Source organism: Melitaea cinxia, chromosome 25 (genome assembly GCF_905220565.1).
Source record: "Melitaea cinxia chromosome 25, ilMelCinx1.1, whole genome shotgun sequence".
NCBI lineage: Eukaryota > Metazoa > Arthropoda > Insecta > Lepidoptera > Nymphalidae > Melitaea > Melitaea cinxia.
In genome coordinates, this window is record NC_059418.1 from 5,328,715 (window position 1) to 5,356,697 (window position 27,983).

Genomic DNA, 27,983 nt, shown 5'->3' on the forward strand with positions numbered 1-27,983 from the left:
GAAATTATACAATATGACAACAACAAAAACATAGCCAGATAAAAATGAGTAACATTATACTTATTTAAAAATAATAATAATAATACACCGCGGACCGCGGACCAAAGCCACAGTTATTTGAGATTTGTTTTCGGTCTCCCCGCTTATCCTACCTTTTGAGACTCACAATATGATTAATCTAACCTTACGTACTCTCTTAGATCTATAGCAAATAATATCCCGCACAGCATCCTAGCATTCTCCGAAAAGGGAGAGGCTAAGGCGCTGTTGTAAGGCCCTACATCGAATCCCCCGTCTAGCACTTGTCACTCAGATACGTTCCAGCCACACTTCATCAACACACGATTAATATCGTCAATGACATCACAAATTAGACAATTAGAAGAATCAGTTTTTCCCATTAAGTGTATGAACTTGTTGGATGGAATGTGACCAGTACGCATTCTCAACAAGCCACTACATTCTTTCTGTCCATCTTATTTTCTTCAAACCATGGGTAACGAAGTGGCTCAAACTATACTGTATTATACCAAATACCTTTCAATTGCGAACGCTCGTCAAGATACTCACGCCATTTTGATCTACAGAGTGCTTTTAAGTTACTAAGACGCCAATTTGAGTGTAACGTCAAACATTCAAATTCAATCCTTTCGTAAGCTGCTTCTCAGGCTGATAAGTCTGCCTCTTCGATACCCATGATGCCAACATGAGAGCGTATCCACTGGACAACAGTTTTACTTATTGCACGGATTTTGCGGATAGTGTCTAGATGACTACGGCTATCGGTATCCCTTGAAGGCTAGATGGTATCTGGTAGCGAGATGTTGAATACTACTTTTAGAATCCGAGAAAATCATTAAATCCAGTAATTGAGAAAACAAGGACTAACTTTAAATGAATTCACTGTTCATTTTATTTATTAGACACTTTAATGTTGTATGATTCAAGTAGTTTTAGGGCCAGCTTCACCTCATCATCACTTTAGCCTATCGCAGTCCACAGCTGGACATAGGCCTCCACAAGTTTGCGCCAAAAAATGACGTGAACAACAAACATCTATCCACTTCTATTTCGCATTTATAATATTATTAGGATTTACTTTACCATTACCAATGTTATTTTTTGCAAGTATGAAATAAAACGCATATATAAAATTTTATTATTTATTGCGGTTTAATATTAATAACACTGATATCATCGGTGTGTATAATCTGTCGTTTAGGCGCCATTTTGTGAACTCTGCGCTTGTGTGTGTACAGGCACGCGCTCTGTCGGAAAGTGCGCCCACACAGGTCACATGAGAGAGGTTTTTCTCCGGTATGAATAAGTTCGTGTTCTTGGAGGCATTTTTTATCCTGGAAATTAAAAAATAAATATTATATTGTCTAATAATAAACGTTTTATACTTAACGGCCCGCACTACGTTCACTCCTATGTTCCACAAACTCAAACGCCCAGATCCCGACATATATCTTAAATGGCCAATGCCATATGCGGGGATCGAACAGGCTAATGCCAGATGAACAGCCATATATCAGTGCTGGGACAGTTGCGCAAACGCGTTATCAATTCTGTATTGTATGTACATTATCTACATCAGGATTTTATTAATATAACAATTATGTTTACTCTCAAATATAAAAAAAAATATGTGTGCGTGTCAGTTCCGAAGAACGACTGGAGTTTACTCCCCTTCTGATCGACTGTCTAAATAGGCACAAAAAAGGCTTACTAGTCTAAGAATAAGATTAATACCAAATCAAATGGTAAATAGGCGAATCAAAAACGTTATTAAAAAACATCCTCGTCTATCGGAACCACCGGAACCCTCAACCCCGTCATGTAAAGGCGGATTTTTATGTCGTGTCATGACGTGATGGCTAGCGTTTACATTATTATGTCGTGTTCTAACGCATCAGGACAATATTTTGAATCAATACAGCCGCAGATCTAGAAAAGGTCGAACGTTTTAAATGTTCTTCTATGAGTCATCGGATGCTAATTCAGATTTTGAAGAAAATACTCAACTTTTGATGCTGGCAACTCTTTTAAAAAAAGAAAGAAACAGAAGATTTTGGATTCATCCAATCATTTTACAATTTACGTAAATAAACTAGCGACGTTGAAACAGCATTGTTCACATTTAATCTGACGTATCGTGATGGCGTCGTTTCAGCACTCCTCGCGACCCGCTCGTCTCATGCGAACCGGGATCGGTTCTGATACGATACATCAGAAGCCATGACGACATGTCACAATACATCAATGTAAACGTTGTTATACAAAATGTATGATACCGATTCTGTTCTGATGCGATGCGATGCGACACGACACGACACGTCACTCAAATATAAATCCACCTTAACACATATACTAAAATACAGTCGTATTCAGAACCTCCAGCTTTTTTGAAGCCCGGTAAGAAATACAGCCAACTCACTCTAAAAGCCTTCCCGCAAGTCTGACACAATATTTTGTCCCCTATCTTCTCCTTGATGCCCTGATGCGCACGTCGGACGTGGCGAGTGACGCCGCGTCGCGTTGCTAATGCCTGGAAATTTGATTTAATGAACACTACGGGCTTGTTTCACAAGTTACCGTTAACGCTATTTGACGGATGACGGTATCAACAGGATTAAAACTATGATATAGCTGGTGGATATTTGGTTGTATTAAAAAACCTGATGTTGATAATATGTTACTGATTTACTCAACTTATATAAACAACCAGGAGAGAGAGGGCGCCACCCTGCCAGCGCAAACATCAGCTTCGTATATAAAGTGTAATTTAAATCGTAAAAAGTGAAAAATATAGTGTAAAACCAGTGAAATAGTGTTAAAGACTAGTAAATTTAGTTCTATAAATATAAGTACAAACATTATTATCTATATAAAGACGAAAAAAGTGATAAAATTGGCAAAAACAATAAAGTGACATTTTATGGTGATAAAAAGATGTTGTGTCCATTTATACTTTCTGCGATTTACGTGTTTGCCTACTGAAAAGAAGAAACGGCCGATCACACGAATACTTAGCTCAAATAGAAAGTTATAAATCTAATAACCTAAAATTCTATGCATTGCTTAGTCATCTCCTATAAAAGACCTGCCATCTAGCGACATTTCAAAGAACTCGGTGGTGCGTTGTCATCGCATTAAAAATACAGCGACACAACCTACTACTAAACTACTATTACTGCTATCCGTCAATAGAGGGCGCAAGTGCCATCTAAAGGCATTCCGACGAACTACGTAGTGCGTTAGCATTGGCAATATCGATAAACGAGTTCAACGCCGCAACCCAAGTAGCTTAAAAAATTTCTGCTATATACTAACAGAGGGCGCTAAACTTAAAAATGGACGAAATTAAGGAGATGTTGAAAATGATGCAAGAGGAAATGAGACAACAAAAAATGGATATGCTAGCCATGAAAGAAGACATTAAATGTACCATCAATAACAATATAAACGAAAAGTTTAAGAATTTAGAAAACAAAAACGAAAAACTTGAGCAAAAACTGGAATCACAAAAGTTGGCTATCGACAATTTTGAGAAATCCTTAAGGAGAAAAAACTTACTGTTTTTCGGAGTTGAAGAGCGGGAAAAAAGCTATCAAGATTTGGAGAAAAAAGTCCTAGATATTATAAATAACATAATGAACATCAAATGCGAAAAGTACTACATTGAATCAGCGCGAAGGCTTGGAAAAAAAAACGATAGAGTCAGACCTATTGTAATTACTCTACTTACTATGGGGATGAAAATACAAATCCTAAAAAACAAAAAGAAGTTAGAAAATTCGTCCTACTATATAAAAGAAGACTACCCATTAGAGGTACTCAATAAGCGAAAAGAACTACAAAGAGAAGTAGCGCTATTAAGAGAACAAGGCAAAAAAGCTGTAATAAAATACGATAAAGTCGTTATTCTAAAAAATAGAGACCAACATCCAGAATTACAAAAAACCCAAAATAAAAAAAGAAGCTTATCTGAATCCCCTGAGATGGCAACATGCTCTACCAATGAGAATAAGAAAAATCAAAAACATCCTACAAAATTAAACAAGACTAACAACTTGGATAAGTATACTTTAAAAAAACCTATGCTCACATTATCCGATAAAACTCCTTCTCAAACACCCGCCACAGAAAGGAATACAGAATAGCAATTAACCCCCCCCCCCCCCTCTCGATCTCCCAACACGGCTTGTCACCGCGGGAGGTCTAGACTACGACCCTCCAATTGTCCAAAAACTCTATATCTGCACATATAATGTGAAATCCCTATTATCACCGCAAAGAATGGTACTGTTAAAATACTCCCTGGAAAAAATCAAATACGACATCATTGGCCTAGCTGAAGTCAGAAGGAATGGCAACTGTATTCTTGAGGACGATGACCACATATTTTGTTACACCGGAGAATCTAAAGGTCTCCATGGAGTTGGTTTTTTAATTAAGAAAAACTACAAAAGTAACATACAAAATTACATGGGCATATCTGAAAGAGTCTGTTTGCTGAATCTACGCTTTGGGGCAATGAAACTCTCAATTATCCAAATTTACGCCCCTACCTCTGATGCAGCAGAAGAAGAGATTGATGCTTTCTATGAGCAAATAGAAAAAGCCAGGAGTTTCGCAATCGGAAAAGTTATACTACTGGGAGACTTGAATGCGAAGATAGGCCAAAGAAAACCTGAAGAAGGTACAATACTAGGCCCATACTGTTACGGTAAAAGAAACTCCAGAGGCAAAAAACTAGTCCAATACGCACTAAAAAATAAATTTACAATAATTAACACTATATTCAAGAAAAATATAAAAAACCTATGGACATGGACTACACCAAATAAACAAAAAAGAAACCAAATAGACTATATTTTGAGTAACCACCCAAAACTCTTTACCAACATAGAAATCCTCAACAATGTCTCGTTTCCAAGCGACCACAGACTCTTGAGAGGAACAATAACTTTATATAACCAAAAGAAAAGTCGAGCTACTTTCGACTCAACCCCAACAGTCACCCTATCCAACAAGAAATCTCAAGAAACATACCTTTCTACCTTAAGAAAGCAAGTTGAACGTATCATCTGGGAAGCTAACGATAACATTGAGTCATACTATCTCAAAATAGAGTCAGCCATACAGGAAAGTTTAAATAGCCTTACATTAATTAAAACAAAGAAAGAAATAATATCCGAAGAAACTAAAAACTTAATAAAAAAACGCACGGAACTGCAACACAAACCTTCAAAAAATATCGAGGAGAAAAGGGAACTTTCATCACTCTACAAAATAACAAATAAACTACTTAAAAAAGATTATGAAAATTACAGAATTGAAATAATTGAAAGGCACCTACTAGCCACGGGAAGCCAAAAAAAAGCCTATAAACAGCTAAATGCAGAAAAAAAATGGATTTCAACATTGAAGGCGCCAAAAAACACCAAGAAGCAACAAACTCGAAAGGATCTAGTTAAAATTGCCTCCGATTTCTACACAACACTGTACGACGACAATTCTGTCGAAAATTACAGCTATGAAAAGCTTTCCGGAACAGATGAAAGGAACTTGTCAATCCAACCCTTCCACGAAGAAGAAATAATGATAAAAATTAAAAAATTAAAAAAAGATAAAAGTCCGGGTGCTGACAATATCCCAAATGAAGCATTGGTAGTTGGAAAACACCTACTGATAGGACCACTTACTACTCTCTTCACAAAGATACTGGAAGAACAAGAAATCCCTATCAAATGGGCAAAATCACGAATAATTCTTATATACAAAAAGGGAGACCCAGCGGATATAAATAACTACCGACCTATTAGTCTACTACCAACAATGTATAAGCTATTTGAAATGTGCCTGGAGAAAAGAATAGAGCCAACTATAGAAAAGAACCATCCAGTGGAACAGGCGGGTTTTCGTCAAGGGTATTCAACAACTGATCACATACACACCTTAGAACAAATAATAGAAAAATATGTCGAATATAAGAAAAATATATACATAGCATATGTCGACTACGCGAAGGCCTTCGATTCCATTTCACATCAGAGTATCTGGGACGCATTAGAGCATCAAAATCTTCCATACACATACATTAACATTCTCAAAGACATCTATAAAAAGAGTACAAGCCGGGTCAAACTGGATAGACTGGGCCCAGAGTTTAATATCCATAGAGGCGTGAAGCAGGGGGACCCGCTGTCACCGAAAATCTTCATAGCTGTCTTACAAAATATAATGAAAGATCTAGACTGGAGCAAAAAAGGAATAACCATAGAAAGAAAAACCCTCAGTAACCTACGATTTGCCGACGACATTGTCCTTTTCGCTGCGACATCAGAACAACTATAATAATAAATAATAAATAAATATTTGCACAATACACACACGGTCGTCTGTTCCTAAAGTAAGCAACTTAATGCTTGTGTTATAGGTTACAGCCGACTGGTATATAGCTACATATTTTTTTTTTCGATAAACATACTTATAAATAATACATATATAAATATATAAATAAATATTTATATTACACCCAGACTCGGGGTGGGAATCGAACCCACAACCCTCGGAGCAGAAAGCAGGGTCACTACAAACTGCGCCAACGGGCTAGTCACTAGTCAACTAGAGGAAATGCTGACAGAACTAAGCGCTGCTAGCGAAAATATAGGTCTACAACTAAATATCTCGAAAACAAAAGTGGCTACCAACGGTACGAAGAATCCCATACTAATAAATCAAACACCTTTAGATTACGTAGAGAGCTATATTTACCTCGGAAAACTAATATCATTTAAAAACACAAGACACCAAGATGAAATAGACAGGAGGATCAACATGACCTGGAAAAAATATTGGAGTTACAAAGAAATATTAAAGTCTAAGCTTTCAATTAAACTAAAGAAAAAAGTGATAGATTCGAGTCTATTACCCTGTTTATCGTACGGTGCCCAAACCTGGATCTTTAACAAAAGTACCTTGTCAAAAATCATCATCCATCCTTCGAGCATCCTTGGCATCAAGACCATTGACAAAGTTAACAGTAAAAAAATCAGACTCAAAACAAAAGTGATAGACGCATTAGAACACGCGCAGCGCTTGAAGTGGAAATGGGCAGGACACATCGCCCGTTCTTCTGAAGAAAGATGGCCTAAACGAGTAACAAAATGGACAGGCCCGGGAGGCAAAAGACAAAGAGGCAGACCAACAGCCCGCTGGATAGACGACATAATTCGATTGGCAGGAAGGGACTGGATGAAGACAGCTAACGACAGGCAAAAATGGGGACAATTGGAGGAGGCCTATACCCGAAAGGGGCCATGACAGATTAATCTCAGACACCTTATTGATACATAGTTTTCTATACATATACATATATGAAGTCATGGATATGAAAAAAGGCTTATATAATAATAATAATAATAATAATAATAATATAAACAACCATTCTGGTGTAGTGATGCGTGTAGTCGCCTTGGTCGGCTTCTTAAGTTCCAAGGTGGTAGTGGAATTGTATTATTCTTCAATTGCCTACACCACACAGTAGATGTATATCTTACCTTATTACATATGGGACATTTGTGTTGCGTTCTTTCCATGTGCTTATAGTTGATATGATCGTTCAGTTCAGTTAAAGTTCTGAATCTCGTAGGAGTCGCGCGACACGAAGCGCGCGCCGCACGCCGCGCTCTGTTGACACGAGACACTAACTTGTGCACGTCGCGCACGGCGTGAGCGCGCGAGTAGCGCAGGTGCTTCTCGTAGGAGTCGCGCGACACGAAGCGCGCGGCGTGCGCTCTGTTGACACGAGACACTAACTTGTGCACGTCGCGCACGGCGTGAGCGCGCGAGTAGCGCAGGTGCTTCTCGTAGGAGTCGCGCGACACGAAGCGCGCGCCGCACGCCGCGCTCTGTTGACACGAGACACTAACTTGTGCACGTCGCGCACGGCGTGAGCGCGCGAGTAGCGCAGGTGCTTCTCGTAGGAGTCGCGCGACACGAAGCGCGCGGCGTGCGCTCTGTTGACACGAGACACTAACTTGTGCACGTCGCGCACGGCGTGAGCGCGCGAGTAGCGCAGGTGCTTCTCGTAGGAGTCGCGCGACACGAAGCGCGCGCCGCACGCCGCGCTCTGTTGACACGAGACACTAACTTGTGCACGTCGCGCACGGCGTGAGCGCGCGAGTAGCGCAGGTGCTTCTCGTAGGAGTCGCGCGACACGAAGCGCGCGGCGTGCGCTCTGTTGACACGAGACACTAACTTGTGCACGTCGCGCACGGCGTGAGCGCGCGAGTAGCGCAGGTGCTTCTCGTAGGAGTCGCGCGACACGAAGCGCGCGCCGCACGCCGCGCTCTGTTGACACGAGACACTAACTTGTGCACGTCGCGCACGGCGTGAGCGCGCGAGTAGCGCAGGTGCTTCTCGTAGGAGTCGCGCGACACGAAGCGCGCGGCGTGCGCTCTGTTGACACGAGACACTAACTTGTGCACGTCGCGCACGGCGTGAGCGCGCGAGTAGCGCAGGTGCTTCTCGTAGGAGTCGCGCGACACGAAGCGCGCGCCGCACGCCGCGCACGCCAGCGCCGGGCGCGGCGCGTGCGTGCGCGCGTGCAGCCGCGCGCGGTCGGCGCGCACGAGCCGCCCGCACTGCGCGCACTGCTGCCGCGCCGCGGGCGCGTGCACTCTGAAACATTTACAGTCGCGTTGAAGGCTTATGTACGGATGCGCACGCTTCAGCACGTTCGCGCACGCATCGGCTCTCAAGCATAAGAACGAGCACGCACGGCACGCACGTGTGCGGACAGTGTTTCTCCGGGACGCAGTAGTAGACTTTTCGCACTAAAACGCACGCTTACACACCGGCACGCACTCACAAATTCGCTTGCGCACCGCTCGCAGCAGTAGCAGTATGCTCACTCTCAAACACGCAAATACACATTATCTAACGCATCGTTATGCACACTTACACACGCTAACACTCGCACCGGCACGCACGAGTGACAAAGAGCCTTAATTACATAAATAATTATATAATATAAAATTAGTTTACAACTATAAAAATTAAGTTTTAATTTACTTACTGTTCATGTTTTTTGAGTGTGTTTTTAAAAGCAAACGTCTTTCCGCATATTTTGCATTTGAAGCCTTCTCTGTGGAACTTTAGGATGTGTTTGTATCTAAGATATTTATTTCTGAAAAAAAATAATTAAATCAAATATAAGTGTGTCAGCTCCGACACGTGACTGGAGTAACACGCATAAAAAAATAAAGACAAATTGAGAACTTACTCAAAGTATTTATCACATTCACTACATAAGTAACCAAACGGTGTTTTGATTTCCGGTTTCTTGGTCCTTCGCGATTTCAGAGCCGGATTTGTTTGTACTGCTCTTCTTTTTACCTACAAAAACAATTAAATAAAAGTCATATAAATTTAAAACTGCAACAAATCTATGTAGAATTGAGGTACTTCACCGTCAAATCTGGAGCAGCCCGTTTGGGGAAGTCCCTCAACCTTACAGAAGATCATAGACAAGTAACACTGCTGCCCAGTAGTTTTGTGATACTGTGAGTAAGGCAGCGACCTCCTGGGCAGAGGCAGCAACGCACTTTCGATGCTTCTGGTGTTGCAAGTATCCATTGACTATGTAATTGCTTACAATCAGGCAGTCTGTACGTTTGTTTGTCATTCTAGTCATTTAAAAAATAGTGTTCGGGTCAATGCACATTGAGCAGTATGATTGTCTTGCAAACTAACAACCTCCTTAATTTAGCATATTTATTACGAAATTGTTATTTGTCTGATGCAGATTTCTACTGAAATTGTTATTTGTTTGTTCTGAATGACATCTGTACTTCTGCCTATATATACTGAAAATAATCTTAATAAACTCAGTTTACCTCATAACCTTCCCTCACATGTCATCTCTCACTCAACCATAGACTGTACCATACAAAAAGTGTACTTGACAAAATAAAATAATTACCTTCTGCCATACTCTAGAACGAACATTGTTAGTTCCATGTTCAACCTTCAAATGTTTCAATACATCGAGCACACTTGACGTGACATGGTCACAGAAGTTGCACTTATATTTTGTATAATGATCTTTTCTGTGCTCCGTCAACCACCAGTACTTTATATACACTTGGCATTTATCACACTGTATATATCTAGGTTTCTGAAAAAAAATATATACATGTGGAGATAGGGTACAGCAGGAAATACCCTGCTCAAAATATGGATCAGCCCAACTGGAAAAGTAACTCGACCTTACAGAAGATCACAGCAAAACAATACTGTTTTCAAGCGGTGTTGTGTTCCTGTTGGTGAGTAAGGTGACCAGAGCTCCTGCTCATTGGGGATTGGGTCGGTAACGCGCTTGTGATGCTTCTGGTGTTGCAGGCGTAAGTGTTGTTGTATTATTTGTCAAAGTATTTTTTTTTTTTTTTTTTTTTGATAAAACAATTAATTACTTACCTGTACATGTAACTCCAACTTATGTTTCTCCAATTCATTACTATCTATAAAGCTCTCAATACAAGATTCACATTTGTGTGTACCATTAACATAACTGTCTAGGATCTTCATACTCTCTCTATTTTCTATCATTTCCTGTTCCGACATCTCTATAGTTGAATAATTGACATCCTCTTCCGAACTATCAACCTCTTTGGAGGGCGATTTATTTCTTTTTTTTATTAACCTCTCTTTCTTGCTAGTTTCTTTTTTTACCTTTTTATTATTTTTCAAAAGAGGTTTTATTTCTATTTTAGGTTGATGTTCTTCATCAATTCTTGTGTCTGTTATGTTTATGTTTTCTGTAAAATGTTCTATACTATCTAATATTGGTAAATCTAGTGTTTCATCGTTAGTATCAAATTCAGTCTTAATATCATCTATTTCTGGTACGCAGTCAATAAAATTGTAGTGTATGTCATCATTTGATACGAATTCATATATTTGGTTGTATGAATTTTGATGATAATTTGATAGTTTTGATAGTGTATTGTGCTTTTTTACCTAGAAATGTAAAAATAATTGTAATTAATAAATATAAATATTAGATTTAGGGCCTGTCTCAACATTTGTGGATTAAATTTATGCGTAGGATATAAAATTTATATTCAAATTACCTACAATTAGATTTTAACAGCAGCAGGTGGGATAGGGCATTAGGACTTGTATCACCTCAATTAATAATCTACAAGTTTTAGGCTCCTATATCCAAAACCGGTAACACAGGCCCATAAGCAAAGTATACACCTAATTTAGTGTGTACATCTTATAATTAGATTAATCTAAGAATACCTCAAATTAAAAATACTTTTTCAAAGTTTAATAAGAAAAAAGTGGCACATGTTTCACTTATCACTGATTTAAAACTTAAATATTTTTTTTAATAATTTTTTTTTACATCAAGTCTTCCGTCAGTGATGTCTGACAGCTGTTTCTGGGCTATGCATGCTTGGTTTCTAAACCTGCACAGCCTACCCATGAGCGCTTTACATTCCCAGCAGATGAATAGATGTGTAGCCTCCATTTGAAACATTGTCTAAAATTACAAAAACAATTTGTTCATGTTAATTTAATCTATATAAATAAAATGGGAAAAAAAAAATATACTAAACATTCCACTTCTTCTATCTTATTCTCATATTTCATGCATGTATTTATTTATAAATAAAAATAAATCGCTGAAATGTATGTTGGCACATATGTATTTTTTATATTGTTAGAACAGTAAGTGCTTATATTTTGGGTGAAATACAACGTCACTAAATCCTCACATCTTATTTGTAGTTCTGTGCCGAATAATGAGCTTTAGCCATGCCTATAGCCTTTTTTAATACATAACTACAAAAACTAAACTGAAAAATTTTTAGTTTCGGAATTTTACGTAGCAGTATTGCAGCATGCAGCTGTAGCCTCGTTTTAATGAATAAGCGTTTTATTTGTTTTAGAAACCAAATATAGTCTAAAATCTTTATATCAATATTTAATTATCAATTTTGTGTCACTAATCGTCTTAGTTTCATTTTTGCTGGTTTCACTGACTACAGATGGTTATAGATTATAAAACGTGAATATTATACACATTATAGTATATTCCATAACATAATTTAATATTTTTAATACCTTATAAGCCTCAGAATCGTAGGAAAGTAGAAAAAATAAGTTATTGACACCATCGTCGATTCGGGAAAGTTGTGTTAGTCTTCTGTCTACACTCAAACATGTACAACAAATACTACGTAGAACGGATTCTGGATTATCATCCATTTTATTTTATTATAATTATAGAAAAAATTCTTATTAAATTTGTTATTTAGAAACTTTTGCTTTGTTGACAATCAATTAATTCTTGGATGTTGACATTGACAATGGTTGACAACTTGACAACATAAAATCTGACAGTACGTTCCACTAAACGCCCGCAATGATAGTAACAGCCTCTGTTCGTTCCACCCTTGGTCGTGAAGGCGCTGCGGTCACCAATCCGCCTGTCCAGCGTGGTAACTATGGGCAACACACATGAGTTCACACTGTTTTTGGCGTGTACTTGTGGTGGCCTATATCCAACAGTGGCTTGCGATAGCCTGAAGTGATGATGATGAGTTATGAAGGTGGCAGTGGACCTATGTTATCCCTTAGTCGCCTCTTACAACACTAACGGGAAGAGAGGGGATGGCTATATTCTTTACTGCCGTAACGACACAGCAAAAATTCAGTCGGATATAATAATAGAGTCGGTATGTTACATAAATATTGACGTCGCGAAAATGTAAAAGATATATGCAGAGGCGGCTCGCGACAATTTTTGATGGGTGTTCACAAAAAAATAAACGAAATAGAGCTTACCATTTATTTTATTGGTACAGAAAGTCCATTCCATCCGGAGGCAGCTCATCCTAAAGAGCGCTGGTGGAGTGCACTCACACGAAAATTACACAGGTAATGTTAAATCTATATTTCTTTATATTACATACTATCCTTTCTATTCTATTATGCTTATACATTAAATTGTAACGAGTGGAGCGTATTAAGGAAAAAAAAAAACATTTTTTTAGTTTTTTTTTTAATTTTTAATTTTTAAAACATTTATCTAGATGTAAGCGAGAGACATTAAATTGAACAGTACGTAACAAAATATAAAGATATTTATTATTTATTCATTTTTAAACTAAAGGTGGCAAACAACGCGTACAGTCCGCATAATGGTAAGCGAATAACGTAGCCTATGGACATCTGCAATATAGGCTTCTGGCGAACTTCTTACACAGACACCATACTTGAGAGCACACGTGTTATTTCGCTGTGATCTTCTGTAACGTTGAGTTACTTTCCCATTTGACTACAGCCTCTGTTGACCGATTTTTGTTTATATCTTATAACTGGTTTAACTGAGGTAGGTCACAGCAGGAAATTTCCTGCTCAAAATATGGGGCAGCCTGACTGGAGTAGTACCTCGACCTTACAGAAGACCACAGCTAAACAATACTGTTTTCAAGTAGTGTTGTGTTCCTGTTGGTGAATAAGGTGACCAGAGCTCCCGGTGTCGCAGGCGTCTATAAGCGACGGTAATCGCTTACCATCAGGTGAGCCGTACGCTTGTTTGCCGACCTAGTGACATAAAAATATGGTATGTATTATATGTGGTTTAATATAATGCCTCTCGCTTGTATATATTCCATATACATAATTATTTTATTGTTCCACATCTTCAATGTCCGATTCTGTGTGTTTTAACAGTAGTAATCTATTAACAACATTATGGACTACCCTCTTATGTCTACTAAGAGCCCCACTGGTCCTAAAGCTACTGCCACATAATTTACAGGTAAGTAGTTTCTCCCCGGTATGGTGGGACTCGTGCTCCCTTAACGCTGTTACATCCTGCAAAATAATAATTACTGTTATTAATATTTATTTTTGAAGTAAAACTTCTTTAGGCAAGCTTGACTTTGGGAGTGCATAGTGCAGGCCTATAAGTTTTAATACAGTCGTGTGGTCTAAAGCCCACTCGTTTTTTATTCATACATATTATGATCTAAAATTCTAAATAAATAAAATAATATTTATATTTTATGAATCGCTAAAAGCTGCATCAATTCGGCTACGTTTTTACTCGGCTGGAGTTTACTCCTTAAGAAACTATACAAGATCCGCCGTATAAAAAATACGGTGAGTAAAAACGTGAGAAAAAACGAAAAGCAGTGATGCTGTGTGACGCTTTACATCTCTTTTAGCTGTAGCAAGTTATGAGTACAGTATACCAATATTTACTGTACCGATGTGAATAGTAAACGTGAATTTATGTTTTGATTTCAGAGTTTCATTGTTTTTATTAATTATCTCTTTATTAATTGAATTTTTTTTAACTACTCTCCGCTAAACTCCAGCCGCGTGTCGGAGCCCACACACACTTTTTTTATAAGTTTTCTCATATTTTGTACAAAGTTCTTATGGAATGACAAAAATAGAAAATTGCTCAATAATTGTGTTTGCTCGCAATCGACCAAGTAATACAAAATCCAAATTTGCACGCCTCCACGCACTCCTCCTAAAGCGCTTACGCTTTAGCCTGTAACATTAAACTGCTGGGCATAGGCTTCTTTCTCCTTTTTGAAGAAGGATCAAAACTTAATCTACCACGCTGCTCCACTGAGGCTTGGCGGGTATATTCCCTACTATTAGTAACGATCACTATCAGGTGTATTTGATAACAACCGGGACTGACAGCTCAACGTGCTCTCCGAGGCAAGTTGGGAGCCCCACAAGGAGTAACAACCAGACTGGAAATAAATGTTTGCATAAACACAAATATCTACTCCGAGCGGGAATCAAATTCGCGACCGTCGGTGTTTAGGCGCCGACGACGCGGCGCACGCACCATTACACCAGAGCGGTCGTCCTTCTGGCGGGTTTACTTTAAAACTGCTGTTTGCAACTCATGGTTAGCAGCGCCCTCTATTAGCTTATTTAGGAACTAATGATCGACCATACAACGATTTTAAGATTAGGCCTGAAATAATGTGACCCCGGATGCAACGTACCCCCCAAAAGCCCGAGTAAGGAGGTCATCCTTTAAGGCCGTAAGCCTAGACAGGCTCTCGGGTTTGTCAAGAGCCACACACGATTATAAGTTCGATAAGTTTGTTTTTTTCTTGTAGATAATCACAGATGCCTCTGATTCATTCAAATGATATTTTATTATGGTAGAAACATAAAAATATTTATTGTAAAAAAATTGAAGAAATTTTCAGCCTTCATATTCAATTGGTTTCTATGTCAATAGTTTCCTGGCATAGTAAAAAATACAGCTTATTTCGTCAAGTGGTCTTCGGGTTATTTTGATATCATGCGTATATCCAAAACGGTGATGTCCAACATAATATTTATTTAATCGCTTATTTTTACTATAATACTATTCAAAAAAGAATTTAAATGATATTTAATTTATAGTTTGACGTGTATTCTGTTTTAAAGTGAGTATTTTATAGTATATTAATCCATTGTTATACAATAAATAGAGGTTTAAGAGTGTGCACTTCCTTGGAGGCGTGCAGTAGTCAAGTACGCATATAAGCATTATTGGAGAGAACTGAAATAGTACTTGTCACATCTTAATCGAATTTAAATGAGACCACATGATAAGCACCACCTTTCGATTAAAAATAGGGTCATCGAAATCGGTTCATTCAGTAAAGAACACATATTAAAAAAAGTGTGTGTGTGTCAGCTCCGAGGCACGACTGGAGTTTACTCATTCAGATCGACTGTCTAAATAGGTACAAACAAGGCTTACTAGTCTAAGAAAAATATTAATACCATATCAAATGTATATAAACGAATCAAATAACGCCACCTATCGGAACCCAATAGGGTTACGACAACGACGCGTACGCACGTTATGCGGTATTACACAAACGTATATCGACGAAAAAATAGTCAAGCAAATACGCATTAATAGATATAACTTAAAAAGTACTTGTTAGATCTGAATTAAATTTAAATGAGACCACATGACTTAATACTCAAGCCTGAAAAGTGAAAGTTGCGCAGAATAGGTTGAGCACAAAAACGTAACGAGGTCATTCGTTCAGTAGATTTCACTACTCATATTTTTTTCACACTGGGGGCCTTGTATGAAAATCGACTGTTAAGGAGTTAACTCCAAAAATACAGTCGAGCTGAGAACCTTCTGCTTTTTGCAAGATTAAATTTATACTCACTCGACAAACTTTCCCACATGTCTGACAGAGGTATATCTTTCTAGGTTTTACTTTCTTCTGGCCGTAGTGTGTCTCTCTCATGTGACGTGTTAGCAGCCTGCCTGATGACACTATCTATACAAATAAAATTAATTAGTGATTGTTTGACTCAGTCTGTAACATCCCACAGCTGGGAATAGGCCTCTTTCTCCATGTAGGGTCTGAGGTTAATCCACCACGCTGCCTCAATAGATATATTCCCTACTATGGGTAACGATTATTATCAGATGTATATGATAACAACCGGACCAACAGATGCAAGATTTCATCGAAAACATTTTCATGTAAAACGTTGCTAAGACGAGACTATATGACTCTTCATCATCATCAAAATTTCAGCCTACTGCAGTCCACTACTGTGTTGTACTGTGTGGCTACGGTACTAAAGAATGTAGCCACCCCCTCTCTACCCGTGGGTGTCGTAAGAGGCGACTAAGGGATAACACAGTTCCACTACCACCTTGGAACTTAAAAAGCCGACCCATGGCGGGATAACCATCCAACTGCTGGCTTTAAAACACACAGGCCGAAGACGGGCAGCAGCGTCATCGGTGCGACAAAGCCAGCCCTGCGGTCACCAACCCGCCTGCCCAGCGTGGTGACTATGGGCAAAACACATAAGTTCACGTTATTTTTGACATAAACTTGTGGAGGACTATGTCCAGCAGTGGACTGTATAAGCTGTAATGATGATGAATGATGACTGCAGTCCACTGCAAGACATAGGCCTCCACAGGTTCGAGCGAAAAATGGCGTGAACTCATATGTGTTGCCCATAGTCATCACGCTGGGCAGGCGAGTTGGGGACCGCACGGCTGGCTTTGTGGCACCGAAGACGCTGCTGACCGTCTTCAGCCAGCTCCAATGTGATATTTCGTGATTTTTCAGTACCCCTTTGAACCTCACGTGATCAATAGACGACCCCTTAGTCAGAATGCATGGTTCAGCCGTTACTGTAATATTTAAGCCTTATGTAATACTCACTTTATTACAAATATCGCACTTGTGGTTGGACTTCCCGCGGTGCCTATAGTTGACGTGGTCGCGACAGTCCGCCTTCGTTCGGAAGCCGCGGTCGCACAACGGACATTTTATTCTGAAACAATCATTATTACTATACTACTGTATAATGTTATATTGGGGTAAGGCACAGTGGGATATATCCTGTTCAAAATCTGGAGCGACTTTGTAAGTACCTCGACCTTAAAGAAGACCACAGCTAAATAATATTGCTCCTAAGTAGTGTGGTGTTCCTATGTGAGGACGGTAGTCAGAGCTGGAGAAAAAACTTCGTTATAAAATGGAAGATGGTAGAGCACGCGGATGCTCAACAAGATGCGTGATGCTCAATGGGATACGAGATGCTCAACAGGCTAAGTGATGCTGATTACGACGCGTGATGATCCAACAGTAAAGTACATATGATATTCAAAAGGACACACGATGTTCCAACAGACCACATGATACTTATATATTTTTTCTATATTTGTTGTTATTGTACTATTTGTATCCTAAATAAATTTACTTAAAATAAAAAGCGCATAACATCTACATCAAAGATGATGTTAAGACTAAGAGGTATGTAAGAAAACTTACTTAAACGCGTCGTTCCCAGCGTGTGTCTTGGTAAAGTTCATGTGATGGTGATACGAGGATTGCGACGCGAATGTCTTGTCGCACTCGTAGCACTTGATGGCCGGCCTCTCGCCGTGCGTCAGCAGGTGGGTCTTCATGGTGTCGTAGCGGACCACCTTGCCGCACACGGGGCACGGCTGGCGGAGCAGCGTGCCCGAGTGTAGTCTGGAAGGATATACGGAAATTATTTATTTTAGTGTCGTAGCGGACCACCTTGCCGCACACGGGGCACGGCTGGCGCAGCAGCGTGCCCGAGTGTAGTCTGGAAGGATATACGGAAATTATTTATTTTAGTGTCGTAGCGGACCACCTTGCCGCACACGGGGCACGGCTGGCGCAGCAGCGTGCCCGAGTGTAGTCTGGAAGGATATACGGAAATTATTTATTTTAGTGTCGTAGCGGACCACCTTGCCGCACACGGGGCACGGCTGGCGCAGCAGCGTGCCCGAGTGTAGTCTGGAAGGATATACGGAAATTATTTATTTTAGTGTCGTAGCGGACCACCTTGCCGCACACGGGGCACGGCTGGCGCAGCAGCGTGCCCGAGTGTAGTCTGGAAGGATATACGGAAATTATTTATTTTAGTGTCGTAGCGGACCACCTTGCCGCACACGGGGCACGGCTGGCGCAGCAGCGTGCCCGAGTGTAGTCTGGAAGGATATACGGAAATTATTTATTTTAGTGTCGTAGCGGACCACCTTGCCGCACACGGGGCACGGCTGGCGCAGCAGCGTGCCCGAGTGTAGTCTGGAAGGATATACGGAAATTATTTATTTTAGTGTCGTAGCGGACCACCTTGCCGCACACGGGGCACGGCTGGCGCAGCAGCGTGCCCGAGTGTAGTCTGGAAGGATATACGGAAATTATTTATTTTAGTGTCGTAGCGGACCACCTTGCCGCACACGGGGCACGGCTGGCGCAGCAGCGTGCCCGAGTGTAGTCTGGAAGGATATACGGAAATTATTTATTTTAGTGTCGTAGCGGACCACCTTGCCGCACACGGGGCACGGCTGGCGCAGCAGCGTGCCCGAGTGTAGTCTGGAAGGATATACGGAAATTATTTATTTTAGTGTCGTAGCGGACCACCTTGCCGCACACGGGGCACGGCTGGCGCAGCAGCGTGCCCGAGTGTAGTCTGGAAGGATATACGGAAATTATTTATTTTAGTGTCGTAGCGGACCACCTTGCCGCACACGGGGCACGGCTGGCGCAGCAGCGTGCCCGAGTGTAGTCTGGAAGGATATACGGAAATTATTTATTTTAGTGTCGTAGCGGACCACCTTGCCGCACACGGGGCACGGCTGGCGCAGCAGCGTGCCCGAGTGTAGTCTGGAAGGATATACGGAAATTATTTATTTTAGTGTCGTAGCGGACCACCTTGCCGCACACGGGGCACGGCTGGCGCAGCAGCGTGCCCGAGTGTAGTCTGGAAGGATATACGGAAATTATTTATTTTAGTGTCGTAGCGGACCACCTTGCCGCACACGGGGCACGGCTGGCGCAGCAGCGTGCCCGAGTGTAGTCTGGAAGGATATACGGAAATTATTTATTTTAGTGTCGTAGCGGACCACCTTGCCGCACACGGGGCACGGCTGGCGCAGCAGCGTGCCCGAGTGTAGTCTGGAAGGATATACGGAAATTATTTATTTTAGTGTCGTAGCGGACCACCTTGCCGCACACGGGGCACGGCTGGCGCAGCAGCGTGCCCGAGTGTAGTCTGGAAGGATATACGGAAATTATTTATTTTAGTGTCGTAGCGGACCACCTTGCCGCACACGGGGCACGGCTGGCGCAGCAGCGTGCCCGAGTGTAGTCTGGAAGGATATACGGAAATTATTTATTTTAGTGTCGTAGCGGACCACCTTGCCGCACACGGGGCACGGCTGGCGCAGCAGCGTGCCCGAGTGTAGTCTGGAAGGATATACGGAAATTATTTATTTTAGTGTCGTAGCGGACCACCTTGCCGCACACGGGGCACGGCTGGCGCAGCAGCGTGCCCGAGTGTAGTCTGGAAGGATATACGGAAATTATTTATTTTAGTGTCGTAGCGGACCACCTTGCCGCACACGGGGCACGGCTGGCGCAGCAGCGTGCCCGAGTGTAGTCTGGAAGGATATACGGAAATTATTTATTTTAGTGTCGTAGCGGACCACCTTGCCGCACACGGGGCACGGCTGGCGCAGCAGCGTGCCCGAGTGTAGTCTGGAAGGATATACGGAAATTATTTATTTTAGTGTCGTAGCGGACCACCTTGCCGCACACGGGGCACGGCTGGCGCAGCAGCGTGCCCGAGTGTAGTCTGGAAGGATATACGGAAATTATTTATTTTAGTGTCGTAGCGGACCACCTTGCCGCACACGGGGCACGGCTGGCGCAGCAGCGTGCCCGAGTGTAGTCTGGAAGGATATACGGAAATTATTTATTTTAGTGTCGTAGCGGACCACCTTGCCGCACACGGGGCACGGCTGGCGCAGCAGCGTGCCCGAGTGTAGTCTGGAAGGATATACGGAAATTATTTATTTTAGTGTCGTAGCGGACCACCTTGCCGCACACGGGGCACGGCTGGCGCAGCAGCGTGCCCGAGTGTAGTCTGGAAGGATATACGGAAATTATTTATTTTAGTGTCGTAGCGGACCACCTTGCCGCACACGGGGCACGGCTGGCGCAGCAGCGTGCCCGAGTGTAGTCTGGAAGGATTCAATTATTATTTTTTTAGAAAATCAACAGATTAGTTTTTTGTATTTAAGCATATCTATAATAATGTTATAAAGCTGAAAAGTCTGATTGTTTATTTGTTTGTTTAAACTCGCTAATCTCAGGAGCTACTGGTTCGAATTGAAAAAAAAATATTTTTGATAGCCCATTTACCGAGGAGGGCTATCGGCTATTTTTACCACAAATTTACGCGTGTGAAAGCGCTGGCCACAGCTAGTTGAAAACAATACTGAATATACATTTTGCATAATATAAAATACATATATATATATTACATAAGCGTAGCTTAGTAAATATATGAAAATGATTTTTACTCACTTCTCGTGATTCCTCAAATTATGTACACCGGAAAAAGTTTTACCGCAAGTCGAGCATTTGTGATTCGGGTTTTTGTGCACTTTTTGTATATGTATGTTTCTCTCTTTCTTTGATCTGAAAACAATAATTATAAAATAATATATCCTAATATAATATATCTAAAAAAAAATAATTTCGGTGTAGGATAGTCCATTTACCAAAAAAGGCTATGATTATTGATAAAACTGAACTGAAAGTGAAACTGCATGACACAGTTAGTTTCGTAAGTTTCAAATATAACCTCGAGACCTGACAGATCCAATGTGCATAAAAATTATTAGAAAATAAATTACAAGAGTACTTAATCTATTGAGACGATCTTGGCACTATATACATACAAACAATATCAATAACGGAATATCAAAATAATATCCGAAATCGGTCCACCCAGTAAAAAGTTTTGAGGTAATTGACAGAAAGAAATAAAAAAAAAAAACAGTCAAATTGAGAAACTTCAGAAGGTTTTGTACAAAAAAGGTAGATTTACTTTTTTTTTTAGGGTTCCGTACCTCAAAAGGAAAAAACGGAACCCCTTATAGGACCACTTTGTTGTTCGTCTGTCTGTCAAGACCATTTTTCTTAGGAACGTGTGGAGGCATCATGCCGAAATTCATATCAAATACTCAAGTCTACTCTCCTACTGGCAACGATCAAAACCTACAGGTTACTTCCCGTGAACTCAGAATCTTGAAGGAATCTTGAGGTACGAAGCAACGTCTTATAGCAAAGATCAAGAAAAAATTTCGAAAAGCATACATTTTTTGTTACATCATATAATAAAAATATTTTCAATAATTTTGTTTGTACGGAACCCTCGGTGCGTGAGTCTGACCCGCTCTTGACTGTTTTTTTTTTAAATAATACTCACTCAAAGAATTCACTACACACGGAGCACACATAGCCCACAGTTGTCTTCTTGTCTGGCGTCACATCTGCTGACCACGGCTTTAGGCCTGGATTTTTTAAGTATGATATTTTTCTCAACTGTAATAAGAAAAGCCAACTTCATCTATTGGTCGCAAACGAAAAACTCGACTACAATTTAGGTTGAACAATTATTTAATTACGAGTAAATACGTATTATTAGGGAAAACTCAAAAATTACTTACGCTTCAGCCTGTAATATCACACTACTGGGCATAGGCCTCTTTCCCCATGTAGGAGAAGGATCAGAGTTTAATCCACCACGCTGTTCTAATGCGATCGCTATCAGGTGTACATGATAACAACCGGAACCGCAACCGGGGCTTAACGTGGCGCTTAACGGTGCTCTCCGAGGCACGGTGGGGAGACCCACAAGGACTGCACAAACACCCAGACCATGGCAAACACCTGTATGGCCAATACAAATGTTTGTCATGCGCGGGGATCGAACCCGCAACCGCCAGCGCAACAGGTACAATCCATGGCTGTGACCGTTGCGCCAACGCAGCGTCAAAAATTACTTGTCAGATCTCAATCAAAATTAAATTACCAGCTTTGGATTTAAAAAAAAATCATCAAATCGGTAAAACTAGTACAAAGTTTTAAGGAAACATACAGTTCCACTTATAATTTGTAATTGAGTAGGAAATCGAGTATCGAAACTGACACAAACATATCTCTAATTTACATAATTATTAATTCTCACCCGTCTAAGTTCCTCGGGCACATTTTTCACGGCGTGGCCAACTCTCAAATGCTTCAAAATAATCAGCACGTTGTATGAGACGTGGTCGCAGTAATGGCACTGAAACTTCAAGTAGTGATCGCTCCTGTGTTCTTCATACCACTTATCTCTGACGTATGTCTTGCATATATCACATTTTTTGTGATTTGGTAGCTGTAATACAGATATTTATGGGAACTAAAATTATACAAGTGAAAGGCATTCAATTAAATCATATGTTAGCGATAAACTCCGAAAATAATGAACCAATTTTAATCAAATTTTGTAAGCATCTGTATTTTGGTCCAACTTGGGAAATAGGGTAGTTTTTATCTCAATTATTGATCTCAATATTTGGTATTGCAAATTAAATGTTTATTATATGACTTTGTACTGTGTGGCTACGGTACTAAAGAATACAGCCACCCCCTCTCTTCCCGTGGGTGTCGTAAGAGGCGACTAAGGGATAACACAGTTCCACTACCACCTTGGAACTTAAAAAGCCGACTGGTGGCGGGATAACCATCCAACTGCTGACTTTGAAATACACAGGCCGAAGACGGGCAGCAGCGTCTTCGGTGTGACAAAGCCAGTACTGCGGCCACCAACTCGCCTGCCCAGCGTGGTGACTGTGGGCAAAACACATGAGTTCACGTTGTTTTTGGCGTAAACTTGTGGAGGCCTATGTCCAGCAGTAGACTGTATAGGCTGTAATGATATATGAGTTTAGTGTGTATTTATAGTTAGTGATTATCGGTTAGTTCTATAAAATTCTAATAGATGGCGGATTGGCATCTAAGTTGCACAGATGTGCGGTAGATGGCGCCGTATTTCTATTTCTAGATTATAGATGGTGCGTTTGAATATAGAATTTACATATATTTTAATAAATTATAATTAAAGAGCCACAGCAACGCGTGACTGGGTCAGCTAGATATCTATATATCATTGCTAAGATTTATATAAAATATCAAAAAAACAGAGGCAGAAAATAATTATCAAAGATAACCAGTAGGCTCAGGAACGTAATCTTACTAAAAAAACTCTAAAAAAACTGACTTCAATTATATTGACAAGTAAAACAACATACAAGATGAAATAATTGTGTTTGCTCACAAACGAAAAAAAACCGACTTCAATTTCATCGACGAGTAATACAACGTAGATCGACGAAAAAATGGTTAAAATCGGTACACCCAGTAAAAAGTTATTGCGGATTTTCGAGTTTCCCTCGATTTCTCTGGGATTCCATCATCTGATCCTGGTTTCCTTATCATGGTACCAAACTAAGGATATCCCCTTTCCAACAAAAAAAGAATTGTCAAAATCGGTACATCTAGTAGAAAGTTATGCGGTATAATACAACGTAGGTCGACGAAAAAAGCGTCAAGTAAAAACGCATTATTAGATATAACTCGAAAAGTAGTTGTTAGATCTCAAATAAATTTAAATGGGACCAATTGACACACACTACCTTTCGGTTAAAAAAAATTGTCGAAATCGGTCCACCCGGTCAAAAGTTCTGAGGTAACATACATAAAAAAAAAAAAAAAATAGTCGAATTGAGAACCTCCTCCTTTTTTGGAAGTCGGTTAAAAATAGTCAAGTAAATGCGTATTATCCAAGATTACTCAAAAAGTAGTCATCGGATCTTAATTAAATTTTAGTGGGACTACAAGACAAGCATCAGGTTTCGATCAAACAAAAGTCATTAAAATCGGTATATAGTGTGAAAAGTAAATACCTATCAATTAAAAAAAAATCATCAATATCGGTTGACCCAGTCAAAAGTGAGAACCTCTTCCTTTTTTATAAGTCGATTAAATATTGTATCCAATAAAATACACAGAATCTAGAGAAAGTGATTTTGAAGCCTATTTGTATGAAGAAATTTGTGACATTAATACGAATTTACCCTTTTATGTGCTTCGTTGACATGTAATTGTTTACTTTCAGCGTCCTGATATACTTCCATACATGAGTCACATTTGTACATTGCATCTACAAAGCTCTGTTCTGCTCTTCTTTGCTTCAAACTATCTCTCATCTCTGATGCTGTCATTTTAACTGTTGTATAGTTTATAGTTTCTTGCACAATTAATTTCTTTATCGCAATCTTTTTCTTTTTAACATTTTTCTGTAATAAATTATTTTGAGTACCTTCTTCGTGTGTTGTCTCAGGTTGTGAATCCGATTCATTTATTTTTGAATCCAATTCATCAATTTCTACATCTGGCTCTTCAACTTTTATGTCCGATTCACCAATCGTGATATCTGATTCATCAACTTTTGCATCTGATTCATCGTAAGTTATCAATTTGTCTATTTTTATGTCGGATTCTTTTAGTTTTTCCTCAATATCGTTGCTCGAGTTGGCGATTTCTGGAATTGATAAGAATTCTGGGTCACTATCACTTTTAATTGATTCATTTGCATATTCGTCATCTGATTGGTTCTCATCCTTTGTTATTAAAAGGTATTCATAGTTGTATATATTTTGATGGCATTGTGATAAAACCGATAATCCCTTGTGTAGATTATATTTATGCTGAAAATATATATTTCAGATAAGTAATAGTATTGAGTAAAAAGTTTTAATTACACATAAATTTTTTTAATATCATATCCAAAATTGACCGCTCCAGCGGGGTTCGAACCCGCGTCTCCGACTGACCGTGTCGGCGCTCTAGCCAATTAAGCTATGGAACGATGTACCCGCTAGATCGACACTTTTGATATGATGATTTTTATTTTCGGTTTAAGCGAACCGTGGCGCCGTCTATAGTGAGTTCTTTATAGAAACCCATAACTATTCAAAGTTTCATATTACAATGAAAATCTTTGACAGGAGACGACACCATGCTATTTTTAATATGTACGATTTTATTTATGTGTTACCACAATAAAAATAACAGGTGCTAAAGGTGCTTTGGTCACCTACCTTATTCACCACAGTATAGATATAACTCGGAAAGTACTTCGAAAAGCGCGGAGGTATACATTAAAAAAAAACAATCAATTTGAGAACTTCCACTTTGTTGAAGTGAGTCAATTCATAACAGTGATATAGAGTACTCACTTTCTTGTTATCGACCATGTCTTGTAACTGTTTCTGAGCAGTGCACGCTTGTTCTCGGAACCTTGACAATCTGTTCAACAGCGCTGTACACTCCCAGCATATGTAGAGATCTGTCGCTTCTCTGTAGCATAATAACTGAAATTAATTTGCACGATTTATTTTTGTGTTACCCACACATTAGGAAATTCAAAAAAATAATTTTAAATGTACCTAGCATTTATTGTTTATGTATATTATATTAATTTGTATTACACATATATTAACTTTTATTATTTAATTTATAAAATATTATTTTATATATATTTAATAAACAAGCATATCCGCACGATACCCGTAGTATACGGCGTATTTGACATTACTTATTTCTCTCGCAATTTTTAAATTCAAATTAATTTGTCATTTCTAAAAGAACGCTCTAGAAAGAGTACAGAGCGCATGATCGAGAATTTTGACAAGGGCTAGCGAGAAAAACGTAATTTGATTTTGTAATAAATAAAATTGTGGATATCGGATATCTATATTGTTCGAGTGCTAATCTGTAAATAAATATATTGTTTAACTCCTAAATAAATATCATATCGAAAATCGACCATTCCTGCGGGGATCGAACCCGCATCTCCGACTTACCGTTATTATAGTTACGAGTGCTGTAAAGGACTCACTATAGACAGCGCCACGGTCGCTTAGACCGAATATAAAATCATTGTATCAAAATTTCGATCTAACGGGTACATCGTTCCATAACTTAATTGGCTAAAGCTTTGACACGGTAAGTCGGAGATGCAGGTTCGATCCCCGCTAGAACGGTCGATTTTTGATATGATATTAAATAAAACTGAAATTAAATCAAATAAAACGAAAATATTTATTTACCTATCAGGTAATCATAATGAACATCAAAAAAAGTATACCTACATCCTCAAGAAAAGTCAAGGTAGCAAAAATAATAGTAAATTTGGAAATTGCTACATATTAACATCATGTACAGTACAAGTTTAGGCAATATGCTCAGTATTATCTAGCAACCTTAACTTAGTCACAATATTTAGTTTAAAAACAGTAAAACAGTTAAATAATTTAAAAATAACTAAACACGTGAAACTTATCAGTATCAACTAAAGTTTATTTGTGAGTCACTATTCACTAGTCTAAACACATACATAATACTCATAAACAATCCAAATCAAAAATCTATACAGCCTATGCAAATATTTGACAGTGCAGGGACTGAACCTAACACCGCTATTACTAGTAGCGACTACTAAGATATTTTTCCTACACTTCTTAGCTTCTTAGTTTTAACTCTGAGTACATTCAAAAAAATATTTTTAATTACCATTTTTCATTACGTAAAGGTTTCATATCATGATTTTATTAAGGTAGATATATATATTACTACTGGATAAATTGACATTTCATAGTAACATATTAGGTTGTGCATAACATCAATTTTTTATTATGATTCTTATAGCAGATTTAAGTTTCCCTCCATTATTGTATATAATAATATTCAAGTCCTTAAGAAGTAACTAAATAGCACTGATTTTAATTATTTTGTATACGCAGGCTCGCATTTTGGAGTACAACATACAGAAAATGTTTAAAAAGTAGATAATTAATAAATAGCTATTTTATGGCTTGACAAATAAACTATCTAGTATAACTATGGCTGACTATGGTGCGAAATATATCATACGTATAGATTATTACCTCTATTTAAGTTAGCACCGCCTAAATAGCGTACTTACAGTTGTAAACAATATAATGTCATAACATTATTTTAGGTTAAGTATCGTTGGGAACTTATTTTGTTTTTAAAATGAGTGCGCCTACTCATAATTAGTACAGTAATAACACGTTAATGTATTTAGAATACGCGAACATACCTCATAAGCCTCCGAATCACATGAAAGTAAGAAAAACAAATTGTTAATTCCATCCTCAATTTCACATAGTTTTTTAAGCTTCCTATCGATGCTTAGACACGTACAACAAATATCTTTTAAGCTTAGTAAAATGGGCACTTCCATTTTTTACTACTTTTTCATACACGATTAAGTTAAATATTTTTAACTTTTTAATAACGACAATATTTGTTATCACTTTTGACAAAAGTTTAAATATGTAACAATTTTGTCAAGTTGTCAAAACAACTCATATGGAGACCAAACTCGCGTGGACTCTAATGATAAGGAAAACCACCTTACGTAAAAATCCAACCATAATAATTAACATGTCCGCTTGAATGCGATAAGTAATAGTTCAA

General features: G+C 39.2%; 3 protein-coding genes and 1 long non-coding RNA gene across 4 annotated transcripts; all 4 read right to left on the reverse strand.

Moving 5' to 3' along the window:
- Positions 1 to 1,149: 1,149 nt before the first annotated feature.
- LOC123666039 (zinc finger protein 91-like) lies at positions 1,150 to 12,381 on the reverse strand. The gene is made up of 12 exons (XM_045600247.1): positions 12,148 to 12,381; positions 11,426 to 11,563; positions 10,480 to 11,031; positions 9,995 to 10,189; positions 9,296 to 9,408; positions 8,361 to 8,691; positions 8,182 to 8,316; positions 7,969 to 8,140; positions 7,696 to 7,919; positions 7,569 to 7,652; positions 2,441 to 2,551; positions 1,150 to 1,355 (listed from the first exon to the last, which is right to left on the reverse strand). Exons 1-12 carry the CDS (start codon positions 12,289 to 12,291, stop codon positions 1,164 to 1,166), a joined length of 2,391 nt encoding a protein of 796 aa, XP_045456203.1. The 5' UTR covers positions 12,292 to 12,381; the 3' UTR covers positions 1,150 to 1,163.
- A 1,335-nt stretch (positions 12,382 to 13,716) lies between these two features.
- Positions 13,717 to 18,016, reverse strand: LOC123666040 (zinc finger protein 878-like). The gene is made up of 3 exons (XM_045600248.1): positions 17,880 to 18,016; positions 17,268 to 17,379; positions 13,717 to 13,905 (listed from the first exon to the last, which is right to left on the reverse strand). Exons 1-3 carry the CDS (start codon positions 18,014 to 18,016, stop codon positions 13,717 to 13,719), a joined length of 438 nt encoding a protein of 145 aa, XP_045456204.1.
- A 1-nt stretch (position 18,017) lies between these two features.
- Positions 18,018 to 21,035, reverse strand: LOC123666250. Its single transcript, XR_006745190.1, has 2 exons — positions 20,952 to 21,035; positions 18,018 to 20,605 (listed from the first exon to the last, which is right to left on the reverse strand). It is a non-coding gene; the product is annotated as an uncharacterized LOC123666250 (long non-coding RNA).
- Positions 21,036 to 21,854: 819 nt separating this feature from the next.
- Positions 21,855 to 27,966, reverse strand: LOC123666041 (serendipity locus protein delta-like). Its single transcript, XM_045600249.1, has 5 exons — positions 27,604 to 27,966; positions 25,718 to 25,852; positions 24,554 to 25,186; positions 22,621 to 22,812; positions 21,855 to 21,974 (listed from the first exon to the last, which is right to left on the reverse strand). Exons 1-5 carry the CDS (start codon positions 27,745 to 27,747, stop codon positions 21,855 to 21,857), a joined length of 1,224 nt encoding a protein of 407 aa, XP_045456205.1. The 5' UTR covers positions 27,748 to 27,966.
- Between the last annotated feature and the right edge of the window lie 17 nt (positions 27,967 to 27,983).